The sequence below is a fragment of the Lampris incognitus genome, chromosome 3, assembly GCF_029633865.1.
Source record: "Lampris incognitus isolate fLamInc1 chromosome 3, fLamInc1.hap2, whole genome shotgun sequence".
Classification (NCBI taxonomy): Eukaryota; Metazoa; Chordata; class Actinopteri; order Lampriformes; family Lampridae; genus Lampris; species Lampris incognitus.
The window spans coordinates 61,863,821-61,878,372 of NC_079213.1; the positions used below are offsets into that span (position 1 = coordinate 61,863,821).

The window sequence follows — 14,552 nt, forward strand, 5'->3', positions numbered from 1 at the left end:
TTCATGACACCCCCCCCCCCCAATAGCACTGGGACATTAACTCACAACACCCCGATGCAAACGCACTGATCGCTCATAAACTGTCTGCCCGTGACTGTCCAGGGGTTACTTTAATATAACACATGGAAGCTACCAGACTCACACAGGAAGACCACCGCTCCGCCCTCAGACACAGCAACGACTAATTCAGTTTTGGCTTTAATTAGTGCTTTTAGATTTATTGAAGTAACAGCACTTCGTGTACACACACACACTTTGACTCTCATAAACGCACTGAATAAAGTTGTATTTTTTTGCCCCCCCCCCCCCCCCCCCCCATTTCTCCCCAATTGTACCCGTCCACTCTTCCAAGCTCTTCTGGTCACTGCTGCACCCCCTCTGCCGATCCGGGGAGAGCTGCAGACTACCACATGCCTCCTCCGATACACGTGGAGTCGCCAGCTGCTTCTTTTCACCTTACAGTGAGGAGTTTCACCAAGGGGACGTAGCACGTGGGAGGATCACGCTACTCCCCCCAGTTCCCCCTCCCTCCCGAACAGGTGCCCCAACCGACCAGAGGAGGCGCTACTGCAGTGACCAGGACATGTACCCACATCCGGCTTCCCACCCGCAGACACGGCCAGTTGTGTCTGTAGGGATGCCCGACCAAGCCGGAGGTAACACGGCGATTCGAACCGGCGATCCCCATGTTGGTAGGCAACGGAATAGACCGCCATGCCACCCAGACGCCCATAAAGTCTATTCTGAGGGAAATTATAACACGGGTACAGACAATGTAATGTAAAAACCGTTTGCGTGCGCACACCCTACTCAATGTTAGTCTGTGATATATCAACTACATACATGAACCTTGTTGTTCTGGACTGCACTTGGTATTAGTCTGCTGGTGTCCTCGCTGTGCTTCACTTTTCTTGACAACCGTTCCTCCACGCACAAGTCATCAAGACCGCTGGATCCCAGGGTCCTCTTAAGAAGCTGACACTTAACATTTATCCCTATTATTTGCACAGAAGCTGTTATTGCTGATGTATGTCTTCAGGTGAATCATATGACAATTTTACAATTTTTGGGTGGCACAATAGCACAGTGGTTGGTTCTGTCGCCCCACAGCGAGAATGTCCTGGGTTCAAACCCCGGGGTTGTCCAACCTTGGGGGTCATCCCAGGTAGTCTTCTGTGTGGAGTTTGCATGTTCTCCCCGTGTCTGCGGTGGGTTTTTTCAGGTGCTCCGGTTTCCTCCCACCATCAGAAAGACACGCGTGTTAGGGTTAATACTCCTGTCTGTGCCCCTGAGCAAGGCATGGCAAGACGAACGGGAGTTGGTCCCCGGGCGCTGCACGGCGGCTGCCCACTGCGGCTGCCCACTGCTGCTAGCTACACAGCTAGGATGGGTTAAATGCAGAGCGTAATTTTCCTACGGGGATCAATAAAGTATCTCAAAATCAAAAATAATAATAAATCCAATGTGTTTTTAAAGGTGACAATGATTTGTGTTCGATTTCTGCAACATTCAATGCCTGCAATGATTTTTCATGCCGACCCCGATATGAGGACTGATCATTATCTACTAAACATACAGATGTTTAGTTGCATTCTCAAAGAAGTGTTGAAGTATACCGAGGGGCGGCGCAGAGGCACCGCCTTTTATACTGCAACGCACAGCCATTAAAGGGACAGTACACCTATATTTCACATAAGGTGCACGGTGAGTCTGGACTGTTTCGTGCTTGTTTTCCCCAAAACCATCTGGCGATCCCCGAAAATTATCTGGCGGAGACCCCCAGGTTGAGAACCAATGCTTTACAGCATCGCATAGCTATTTTCCCCCGGTCTCTCTGTTCCCTTTTAAAACGGTCTTATCAACACTCTGTGGCCCAAATAGTTTCTGCTTTCAAGTAATTCTTTGCTACTATTGCCAGCCTGCACTAATGTCTCTCCCCCAACTTTGGAAAAGTCTTTAACCAATTTGTTATCCAGCCCACAGATATATTTTTAGGTACGCCACTCTGACAGCAGATGTTTGGGCATGTTGGTAAATAATCGTACCATTGCCAATGCTGTATATTTGGCCCACAAGAACATTCCAATGAGAATTCAATGTGTACTGCTGAGACAAACAACTTAAAAATGCTGAATTGAGCATTTTAAAGCCAAAGTTCATGAAAAACATGTGAAGGAACCCAAGATGGCATAGTGAGAAGGGAGACAATACTTCATCTTAAAGGGTTTGTTCTGCTGTGATGGCCAGCATCTGCCAAGCTGCGGTATTGTGGAGCAAGACAATGAATCCCCACATGTCTTTTGGGATGCTGCTTTGGCATTGAGGCTGTGCGCTGACTTCCACTGTGCAAAAGCGTCCCCCTTGTAGAGTTCAAGAGTACCAGACAATAAAAGGCAAACACAGTTAGATCACGGAGACCTCATCATTCCAAACATTTGAGGCACCTGGTCAACATTGTGTTTTATTGTTATGTCTTCGGGCTTATCAGGATGCGTGTCTCCATTTTGCCCATGTCATTCTAAAATAATGGTGGAATGGTATCTTGTTGGATGGTACTTTTTCCACTTAGAAAAAAAGGCTCTGAGCTGGGGGCATCCGGGTAGTGTAATGGTCTATTCCGTTGCCCACCAACATGGGGATTGCTGGTTCAAATCCCCATGTTACCTCTGGCTTGGTTGGGCTTCCCTACAGACACAATTGCGGGTGGGAAGCCGGATATGGACATGTGTCCTGGTTGCTCCACTAGTGCCTCCTCTGGTCGGTTGGGACGCCTGTTTGGTGGGGAGGAGGGGGAACTGGGGGAAATAATATGATCCTCCCATGCGCTATGTCCTCCTGGTGAAACTCCTCACTGTCAGGTGAAAAGAAGCGGCTGGCGACTCCACATGTATCGGAGGAGGCATGTGGTAGTCTGCAGCCCTCCCCGGATCGGCAGAGGGGGTAGAGCAGCGACTGGGTTGGCTCGGAAGAGTGGGGTAATTAGCCAGATAGAACTGGGGAGAAAAGTGGTGGAACCCCCCCCCCCCCAAAAAAAGCCTCTGAGCTCTTCACCTCTTCTACATGAGTTCTAATGAGTTCTTTTTTCCGTGCATATAATCTGGACCTAGCCATGAACATTCACTCAGCACTCTTCAACCAGCGCTAACATGGAAGTGAATGGGGGAGCAATCCCATCCTCTACATAAAAATAACAAAATGCACCTCCCGTGTCTCAAAGCTCCTGACCATAGGTGAGAGTTGGAATGAAGATGGACTGGTAAATTGAAAGCTTTGCCTTCCGGCTCAGCTTCCTCTTCATTCCAACCCTCATCTATGGTCATGAGCTTTGGTCAGTGACCGAAAGGGTGAGATGGCGGACACAAGCGGCTAAAATGAGTTTTCTCCATAGGGTGTCTGGACTCAGCCTTAGAGATAGGGTGAGGAGCTCGGACATCCGGAGGGAGGTTGGAGTACAGCCACTGCTCCTTCGCGTCGAAAGGAACCAGTTGAGCTGGTTCGGGCATTAGATTAGGAGGCCTCCTGGGCGCTTTCTTTTGGAGGTTTTCCGGGCACGTCCAACTGGTAGGAGACTCGGGTAGACCCAGAACTCGCTGGAGGGACTACATGTCCAATCTGGCTTGGGAACGCCTTGGGATCTCCCAGGAGGAGCTTGATGGCGTCGCTGGGGAGAGGGACGTCTGGTGTGCCCTACTTAGCTTGCTGCCACTGCAACCTGACCCCAAAGATGTGGCTGAAGATGAATGAATGAACCTCCAGTGGCTCCACAATAACATCAATAGCTAATATATGTGTTCTTGGCTTGTACGATTGATCAAAATGACTTCTTAACCTTTATTTGGGATAAAAACAATAACTATGAGCAGTGGAATGGATGTCCCTATTTCTGTTAATTTTTTTCCCTTCCACCAGAGGCATGGAATTCCTAAAAAGGCAGAATAAGTGTAAATAACCTGATAGTATAAATTGTGCAACCCAAGAATACATATACTAGCAATGCATATTGTTTTGGAGTCACTAGATGCACATTTTGTTGCTTTTTTTAGAGGATGGGATCGCTGCCCTGTTGCTGGCTGCTCGCACTGAGTGCTTGGAAAACTGGTTTGGGGCATTGCAGTATTTTCCCTAGACCCTAAAAATAACCAAAACCCCCGAAAGCAAACTACCCCTTCAAGACCTGTCCAAGGTGTCCCCCTGCTTTCTCCCCTGTGCTTCTGTCTCTGAACTGGATTAAACAGGTGTGAAGTCTAAATAAATGGCTCCTAAACTATCGCCTTTTTTACTGTTGCTTGTGTGTCCTTAGATCGACGTGTCCTACAATGTGCCTGACCCCGTGGCCAAGCCAGCCTTTCAGCTTAAGGTGGACCTGAAGGAGCCTGTTCAGGAACGACACTCGCAACCATCTTCCTCCTCCTCCCCTTCCCGCCACCTGTCTTCCCGTCCCCGGAGTCGTGCAGACAACCGGTCTGAGCTGAACCGCAAACGGCGGGCGACCGCAGACGACGAAGACCCAGCAGCTCACCAGGACAGCATGGACTTCCGCATCTCCTTAGAGGCCTGTGCCAGGTACAGCGAACCCTACTTTACATGGAAGAACGTTAGATTGAAGTTGTTGGGGCATCTTGGTAGTGTAGTGGTCTATTCCATTGCCTACCAACACGAGGATCGGCGGTTTGAATCCCCGTACAGACACAATTGGCTGTGCCTGCGGGTGGGAAGCTGGATGTGAGTATGTGTCCTGGTTGCTGCACTACCGCCTCCTCTGCTTGGTCAGAGCGCGTGTTCGTGGGGGAGGGAACTGGGGGGAATAGTGTGATCCTCCCATGCGCTAGGTCCCCCTGGTGAAACTCCTCGCTGTCAGGTGAAAAGAAGCGGCTGGCGACTCCACATGTATCGGAGGAGGCATGTGGTAGTCTGCAGCCCTCCCTGGATCGGGGGGGCCAGCAACCAGGACAGCTCGGAAGAGTGGGGTAATTGGCTGGATACAATTGGGGAGAAAATGGGGAAAAATTCAAAAAAGAAAAAAAGATTTGAAGTTGTTGGTTACTCACACAGAGCCATGTTTTTTTGGTTTTTTTTTTTGTTTTTTGTTTTTTAAATTCTGGATTATCCGCCTCTGCACCCCACTCAGTTCCATTATGCATTCATTTCTAAGTTCCAGAACAAATAATGCCATTAGTTCCCTGTTCAGAGTGGCACTGAGTTCAGAGGAGTTGTCCTCTGAACGCCAGTGGTTTTTGTCTCCTGCTTGAGACGGATCAGAGGGACTATTACTCGGTTAAGGGGTTTTGCATTCCTAAGATTCTGCTCATGTTCTCAATAAGCCGGCCGGCCAACTTCTGTTTATAAACTCAAATCTGACCTGTTTTTATACTGTAAGTCGGCCATTTCCAAACTCTCCATCAACCCCCAAATTCCCACTTCCATCCTCTCCTCGTCCCCTATCCTCCACCCGCACCTCCTTCACAGGTGGCTCCACTCAGGCTCTTCCAACATGGCCGTCTTGGAGGTCCCCATGCTGTCCGGTTTCCGTGCAGACATTGAGAGTCTTGAGAGGGTATGACGCCACAAACATCGAACACAAAACACAAGTACAGTGATGAAGGTGTAGGAAGTATAACTCATTAACAACATATAAAACAACACAAACACACACCATGGTCTTTTTCTTTTCACAACAGTGCAGACAGTCACACACATGCACACAGCCTGTCAGCCACTGCAGCTCATGTACTCTATGTTTATATCGCTGAAAAGACAGACACGCAGACACACACAGACAGATAGGCAGGCAGACAGACAAGACAGGCAGACAGACAAGCAGACAGACACACACAGAGACAGACAGACACACAGAAAGACAGACACAAGAGACAGGCATACAGAAAGAGACAGACAGACAGACAGACACACACACACACACACACACACACACACACACACACACACACACACGTAGACAGACAGGCAGACAGACAAGACAAGCAGACAGAGACACACACACACACACACACACACACACACACACACAGACACACAAAGACAGACAGGCAGACAGACACATAGACAGATACACACACACAGGCAGACAGATACACAAACATAGGCAGACAGGCAGGCAGGCAGACAGACAGACACACAGACAGGCAGGCACACACACAGAAAGACAGACAGGCAGACAGACATATAGACACACACACAGAAAGACACACATACAGACAGGCACACAGTCAAACACAGACAGACAAGCAGACACACAGACAGGCAGACACACACACACACACACACACACACACACACACACACACAGGCAGACAGACACAGACAGACAGGCATACAGACACACACAGACATAGACACACACACACACACACACACACACACAGGCACACACACACACACACGATGCCTTCCTCCAAAACAGGCACAAACAGATACCCAGGTTAGATGTTAGTATAATTTCCGCAGCACAGTGGCTAGGTGTTGGAATGTAAATATTTAGAAGAGTAGGAAGAAGTGAAGTGTTTACCTGCAACTCCCTTCGTTGTACTAAATTCCTGGGACAGAACGGCCAAAACATTTCCACAGCAACTCTGTTGACAACTTAACTTCCATTCAAGTGGGGTCAGACTTCGTGAGGTGTGTGTGTGTATACTGTCACAGTCTTGGGGTTGGTCATTAAAGCAAGGGTCTTTTTTATGGCTGTTCTTAAGTGTGATAGGAGTGGGGCCAGGCCAGCCATCTCAAGCCCTGTGGGGTATCAGTGTCTCTGGGCTAGGGGCCATCGGGCCTCCCTGGATGTATTAGACAACCGCCACCATGGCTGGGTACTGGTGGGGGTCACAGTTTTGGAGGGAGCGCAAATCTCCTTACCCCCAGAGAGGTACACTTCAACATTCATATGTACACACGCCCAGACTTCTCAGTCGTCCTTCACCTGAGCCAGTGTTCATATCCAGACAGGGTCAACTCAACCCTCACCACCCCCCAACCCCTTGCCCTAGCCCAGCAAGGCTGGCTCATGCCCCAAATATTGCCTATCAGCACACTGTCATACATCAGGAACAAAACTATATCCAGCTATATCCAAACTCAACAAAAAATCACTGTCCAAGGGAACGAACGCCAGCCAGGATGACTGTCAGAACTGCCGGTCTACATGGGCTAGCAGTTAGCTTAGCCTAACCCCCTTCCACGTCCTGTCAGACCACCCTCGGTGTTTCCTACTCGGGCAACATGATCCCTGGGCCCATCGGCCGAAATAGACCAAGCTCTCCCAGCCAGACACCCTCGACACACCTCCCCGCATTCCACACGACGACATCAAAAACACCACAGTCAACGCCAGGTGAGGCTGCTGCCAGACTGCTGTCAGTGTTATCGGAACTGCCAGTCTGCGTGGGCTAACAGTTAGCTTAGCCTGCCCCGCGTCCTGTCAGACACCCCTCGGTGTTACCTCGTTGGCCGCAGCTCCAGGCAGGGCCATGGTCCCTGGGCCCACAGGACGCAGCAGACCAAGCTCTCCTAGCCGATCCAGCTCCAGCTCTCCCAGCCATCAAACGAAGACAAAACTTAGACGTAGACAAAGACACTGCATGGACGGTACCGGGTGAGGCCGCTGCAAGTGTGAATTCGCGCCACCATCTTCCCACACTGGTACTGGGTGAGGCTGCTGCAAACATGAATTCACGCCGCAATCTTCTCACGCCGGAAGCGGAAGTTTTCTATTTGCAACTTTATGCAACACGCACACTTACACGCACTTCACCTTTCGACAGGCTCACACACACACACACACGCACACACACGCGTATGTATCCAGTATTTTGGTAAGTAATTGTTTCATTGTCGTGAAGACCACATTGCATTGCATTTTGATTTAGGACATGTGTTGTATGAATACACTTTCCTAGGCTGATTGATTGAAGCAGGCCACAGAGAGGAAAAACAGGAGGGAAATGCTGATGTTGGCATCTGTATGGGTAGATGCAGGACTGGAAGAAGAGACTGATGATGGATGGATAAACTGGATGGACCAGATGAATGAAGTTGTGGACGAATAGAGGCGGAGAGGAAGGGGGCAGATTTAAGTGCTGGTTGAGGTCACCTCCCAAGGCTATCATCAGAACGTGTCCCTCATTACTGCAGTTATACAGCTTTAGTCTGCAGGCTCCTGCCTCCATAAAGGACTCCCTCGCTGCACAATGTGTGCAGAGAGGGAGTTTACACTCTTAACTCTTACACACACATACATACAGATACAGAAACTTGCATGCCAGTAACTTCTGGGTGTACGTAGGGTGAAGTTGACCCTAGCTGTAGTGGCTAACAAGCTCAGTTTAGCTTCCCTGCCTGTTTTACTGCAGCCTGCTTGACTGCCACTTACATTCCTCAATTTATGACGGCAGACCTGGCTTCCACAGTCATGTCTACTTGGTTTCATGGATCCTGAGTGATTAGTCCACCAACTAACTGACTGACCGACTGGGGGCTACCGCAGCCGTGGCTTCTTATCACCCAATAATAAGCTGTGTTTAATGACCCAGAACATTCTCGGTATATGGCGTCGATGCTTCAAGAGTTCATTTGCATTTTTTAATCGCTAGTCATACAAATGGCGCTCTCTGTTTACAAAGAAGGCCAATTGTGTGTGTGTGTGTTTGTTTGCATGTGTGTGTCTGTTTCTATGTTTGTGTGTGTGTGTGTGTGTGTGTGTGTGTGTGTGTGTGTCTCGGTGGCGCCAGCTCAGGCTGAGTGCCTCATAAACCTCTGCTGTCCGAAGGCTGCCACCTTTGACAGAATGAGAATTCCCCCTGTGGGGGAAATTAACACTCTTGGCCCTCTATACAGACCCAGCACGCTGTAAACAGCTTCCTCATTACCCATTCCTGGGTTCCTATACATGTTCTCATACACACCGGGCTCTCTTACGGCCTAAAACGGAAACATCTTTTCACAAACTCTCCAAAAAAGAAAGGGTATGGGGCATCATGATAGCTCCGTTCAATGAGCGTGTAGTAAGATTGTAGTCTTTTGAGTTCATATCCAACCCAGATCATCAGCCGCAAGGCTTACCTTCTCTCTCCAACCTACATCTCATGTCCATCTTTTGGATACTTTCCCAAAACTAGGACATAAATTGGAATAGGAGAAAATATTGTCGAAAAATATTGTAACATAAAAAAAAGTATAAAACCCCAACACTTGGTCTTCCCATGTGAGCGCTGAAGTCCCGAAGTCCCCCAGCAGAACTATAGAGTCCCCAGGTGGAACCCTATCCAGGACACCACCGAGAGACTCCAAGCAGGCCGGATACTCCAAACTGCTATTCGGTGCATAAGCACACAGAACAGTCAGAGGTGGATTGCTCCCTCCGGGTTGGGGATGAGTTGTCGCCTCAAGTGAAGGAGTTCAAGTATCTCGGGGTCTTGTTCACGAGTGAGGGTAGGATGGAGCGTGAGATTGACAGGAGGATTGGTGCAGCATCAGCAGTAATGCGGACGTTGTACCAGACCGTTGTGGTGAAGAGGGAGCTGAGCCAGAAGGCAAAACTCAATTTCCCAGTCAATGTTCATCTCAACCCTCACCTATGGTCATGAGCTTTGGGTAGTGACCGAAAGGGTGAGATTGCGGATACAAGTGGCTGAAATTAGTTTCCTCCGTAGGGTGTCTGGGCTCAGCCTTAGAGATAGGGTGAGGAGCTCAGACATCCGGAGGGAACTCAGAGTAGAGCCACTGCTCCTTCATGTAGAAAGGAGCCAGTTGAGGTGGCTTGGACATCTGATTAGGATGCCTCCTGGGCACCTTCCTTTGGAGGTTTTCTGGGCACGTCCAACTGGGAGAAGACCCCTGGGTAGACCCAAAACTCGCTGGAGGGACTACATGTCCAATCTGGCCTGGGAACACCTTGGGATCCCCTAGGATCCCCACGTTTGCAGTGGCCTCACCCAGTACTGTCTATGCAGTGTCTTTGTTCACGTCTGCATCTAAGTTTGTCTTCGTTTGATGGCTGGGAGAGCTGGCACTGGATCACCTGGGAGAGCTTGGTCTGCTGCCTCCTGTAGGCCCATGACCACGGCCCTGCCTGGAGCTGTGCCCGAAGAGGTAACACCGAGGGCGGTCTGACAGGACGCGGAAGCGGGGCAGGCTAAGCTAACTGCTAGCCCATGCAGACCGACAGTTCCGATAACACCAAGGGCGGTCTGGCGGCGACCTCGCCTGGCCTTGACTGTGTTTTTAGTGTCGTCTTGTGGAGTGCGGAGAGGTGTGTCAAAGGTGTCTGGCTGGAAGAACTGGCTTTGGATTGGCTGAGGGAGCTTGGTCTGCGGCATCCTGTGGGTCCAGGGACCACGGCCCTCACCGGAGCTGCACCCGAAGAGGAAACACCGAGGGCGGTCTGACAGGACGCGGAAGCCGGACAGGTTAAGCTAACTGCTAGCCCATGCAGACCGGAAGCTCCAACAGTCATGCTGGCTGGCGCCCGTTCCCTTGGACAGAGATCTTATTTATTTATTTAGTTTAGATATATGCATTCTTGTAGTTTTTGGATATGTGTTTTTGTCTTTGTGTTGCACTGCTGTGGGCTGGGGGAAACGGTGTTTCATTTCATTTCATGTGTGCAAGTGCATGAAATGAAAAGACAAATAGTGTTTCTGATTCTGATCTAGAATAATACTTAAGGTGTTTTGTTTCTAATTCCATCTCCTAAATACATTCTTATAACATTAGACAAAAGCACACAGATATAGGCCTCACTTTTGGAATCAAACTCTAAGGGAGTGAATAAGTTAACCCACACACACACACACACACACACACAGACACACACATATATACACTACCGTTCAAAGGTTTGGGATCACATTGAAATGTCCATATTTTTGAAGGAAAAGCACTGTACTGTTCAATGAAGATAACTTTAAACTAGTCTTAACTTTAAAGAAATACATTCTATACATTGCTAATGTGGTAAATGACTATTCTAGCTGCAAATGTCTGGTTTTTGGTGCAATATCTACATAGGTGTATAGAGGCCCATTTCAAGCAACTATCACTCCAGTGTTCTAATGGTACAATGTGTTTGCTCATTGGCTCAGAAGGCTAATTGATGATTAGAAAACCCTTGTGCAATCATGTTCACACATCTGAAAACAGTTTAGCTCGTTACAGAAGCTACAAAACTGACCTTCCTTTGAGCAGATTGAGTTTCTGGAGCATCACATTTGTGGGGTCAATTAAACGCTCAAAATGGCCAGAAAAAGAGAACTTTCATCTGAAACTCGACAGTCTATTCTTGTTCTTAGAAATGAAGGCTATTCCATGCGAGAAATTGCTAAGAAATTGAAGATTTCCTACACCGGTGTGTACTACTCCCTTCAGAGGACAGCACAAACAGGCTCTAACCAGAGTAGAAAAAGAAGTGGGAGGCCGCGTTGCACAACTGAGCAAGAAGATAAGTACATTAGAGTCTCTAGTTTGAGAAACAGACGCCTCACAGGTCCCCAACTGGCATCTTCATTAAATAGTACCCGCAAAACACCAGTGTCAACATCTACAGTGAAGAGGCGGCTGCGGGATTCTGGGCTTCAGGGCAGAGTGGCAAAGAAAAAGCCATATCTGAGACTGACCAATAAAAGAAAAAGATTAAGATGGGCAAAAGAACACAGACATTGGACAGAGGAAGACTGGAAAAAAGTGTTGTGGACGGATGAATCCAAGTTTGAGGTGTTTGGATCACAAAGAAGAACGTTTGTGAGACGCAGAACAAATGAAAAGATGCTGGAAGAATGCCTGACGCCATCTGTTAAGCATGGTGGAGGTAATGTGATGGTCTGGGGTTGCTTTGGTGCTGGTAAGGTGGGAGATTTGTACAGGGTAAAAGGGATTCTGAATAAGGAAGGCTATCACTCCATTTTGCAACGCCATGCCATACCCAGTGGACAGCGCTTGATTGGAGCCAATTTCATCCTACAACAGGACAATGACCCTAAACACACCTCCAAATTGTGCAAGAACTATTTAGAGCAGAAGCAGGCAGCTGGTATTCTATCGGTAATGGAGTGGCCAGCGCAGTCACCAGATCTGAACCCCATTGAGCTGTTGTGGGAGCAGCTTGACCGTATGGTACGCAAGAAGTGCCCATCCAACCAATCCAACTTGTGGGAGCTGCTTCTGGAAGCGTGGGGTGCAATTTCTCCAGATTAGCTCAACAAATTAACAGCTAGAATGCCAAAGGTCTGCAATGCTGTAATTGCTGCAAATAGAGAATTCTTTGACGAAAGCAAAGTTTGATGTAAAAAAAATCTTATTTCAAATACAAATCATTATTTCTAACCTTGTCAATGTCTTGACTCTATTTTCTATTCATTTCACAACATTTGGTGGTGAATAAGTGTGACTTTTCATGGAAAACACAAAATTGTTTGGGGGATCCCAAACTTTTGAACGGTAGTGTATATATATATATATATATATATATATATATATATATATATATATATATATATATATATATATATATATAAACTGTTGAGCTGATACTGGGGATGACCCATGTCGTACTGCTGTCAGGTGTCTGCATTGAGCAGTAGGGAGGGTTCATTTAGCAGTAGGGGGTTTCATTGAGCAGTAGGCAATAAGAGGTTTCATTGAGCGGTAGGAGGGTTTCATTAAGCAGTAGGGGGTTTCACTGAATAGTAGAAGGTTTCATTTTGCAGTAGGGGGGTTTCATTAAGCAGTAGGGGGTTTCATTGTGCAGTAGGGGGGTTTCATTGAGCAGTAGGAGGGTTTCATTGAGCAGTAGGGGGGTTTCATTGTACAGTAGGGTGGTTTCATTGTACAGTAGGGTGGTTTCATTGTGCAGTAGGAGGGTTTCATTAAGCAGTAGGGGGTTTCACTGAATAGTAGGAGGTTTCATTTTGCAGTAAGGGGGTTTCACTGAGTAGTAGGGGGTTTCATTGAGCAGTAGGAGGTTTTATTGAGTAGTAGGCAGTAAGAGGTTTCATTGTGCAGTAGGAGGGTTTCATTAAGCAGTAGGGAGTTTCACTGAATAGTAGGAGGTTTCATTTTGCAGTAGGGGGGTTTCATTGAGCAGTAGGGGGTTTCATTGTGCAGTAGGGGGGTTTCATTGAGCAGTAGGGGGTATCATTGAGCAGTAGGAGGGTTTCATTGAGCAGTAGGGGGTTTCACTGAGTAGTAGGAGGTTTCATTTTGCAGTAGGGGGGTTTCATTGTGCAGTAGGGGGGTTTCATTGAGCTGTAGGGGGGTTTCATTGTACAGTAGGGTCGTTTCATTGTACAGTAGGGTGGTTTCATTGTGCAGTAGGAGGGTTTCATTAAGCAGTAGGGGGTTTCACTGAATAGTAGGAGGTTTCATTTTGCAGTAAGGGGGTTTCATTGAGCAGTAGGGGGTTTCATTGAGCAGTAGGAGGTTTTATTGAGTAGTAGGCAGTAAGAGGTTTCATTGTGCAGTAGGAGGGTTTCATTAAGCAGTAGGGGGTTTCACTGAATAGTAGGAGGTTTCATTTTGCAGTAGGGGGGTTTCATTGACCAGTAGTAGGTTTCATTGTGCAGTAGGGGGGTTTCATTGAGCAGTAGGGGGTTTCATTGAGCAGTGGGAGGTTTCATTGTGCAGTAGGGGGGTTTCATTGAGCAGTAGGGGGTTTCATTGAGCGGTAGGGGGGTTTCATTGAGCAGTAGTAGGTTTCATTGTGCTGTAGGAGGGTTTCATTAAGCAGTAGGGGGTTTCACTGAACAGTAGGAGGTTTCATTTTGCAGTAGGGGGGTTTCATTGAGCAGTAGGGGTTTCATTGTGCAGTGGGGGGGGGGTTTCATTGAGCAATAGGGGGTCTCATTGAGCAGTAGGGTGTATCATTGAGCAGTAGGAGGGTTTCATTAAGCAGTAGGGGGTTTCACTGAGTAGTAGGAGGTTTCATTTTGCAGTAGGGGGTTTCATTGAGCAGTAGGGGGTTTCATTGTGCAGTAGGGGGGTTTCATTGAGCAGTAGGGGGGTTTCATTGTACAGAAGCGTGGTTTCATTGTACAGTAGGGTGGTTTCATTGTGCAGTAGGAGGGTTTCATTAAGCAGTAGAGGGTTCCACTGAATAGTAGGAGTTTTCATTTTGCAGTAAGGGGGTTTCATTGAGCAGTAGGGGGTTTCATTGAGCAGTAGGGGGTTTCATTGAGCAGTAGGGGGGTTTCATTGAGCAGTAGTAGGTTTCATTAAGCAGTAGAGGGTTCCACTGAATAGTAGGAGTTTTCATTTTGCAGTAAGGGGGTTTCATTGAGCAGTAGGGGGTTTCATTGAGCAGTAGGGGGTTTCATTGAGCAGTAGGGGGGTTTCATTGAGCAGTAGTAGGTTTCACTGAGTAATAGGGGGTTTCATTGAGCAGTAGGGGTTTCAGTTAGCAGTTGGGGGTTTCATTGAGCAGTAGGGGGTTTCACTATGCAGTAGGGAAATTTTGTTACGCAGTAAGGTTTTTCATTGTGCAGTAGGGGGTTTCATAGTGTAGTATGGGGTTTCATAGTGTAGTAGGGGGTTCCACTGAGCACTACGGA

At 48.0% G+C, this 14,552-nt stretch overlaps 1 protein-coding gene across 1 annotated transcript in view; it reads left to right on the forward strand.

Moving 5' to 3' along the window:
- Positions 1 to 14,552, forward strand: part of cpamd8 (C3 and PZP like alpha-2-macroglobulin domain containing 8) — a 119,625-nt gene that overhangs the window by 77,976 nt on the left and 27,097 nt on the right. Inside the window, exons 36-37 of the mRNA XM_056276951.1 lie at positions 4,301 to 4,563; positions 5,467 to 5,554. Of these exons, the coding sequence (XP_056132926.1) occupies positions 4,301 to 4,563; positions 5,467 to 5,554 (351 nt within the window). The remainder of the gene's footprint in view (positions 1 to 4,300; positions 4,564 to 5,466; positions 5,555 to 14,552) is intronic.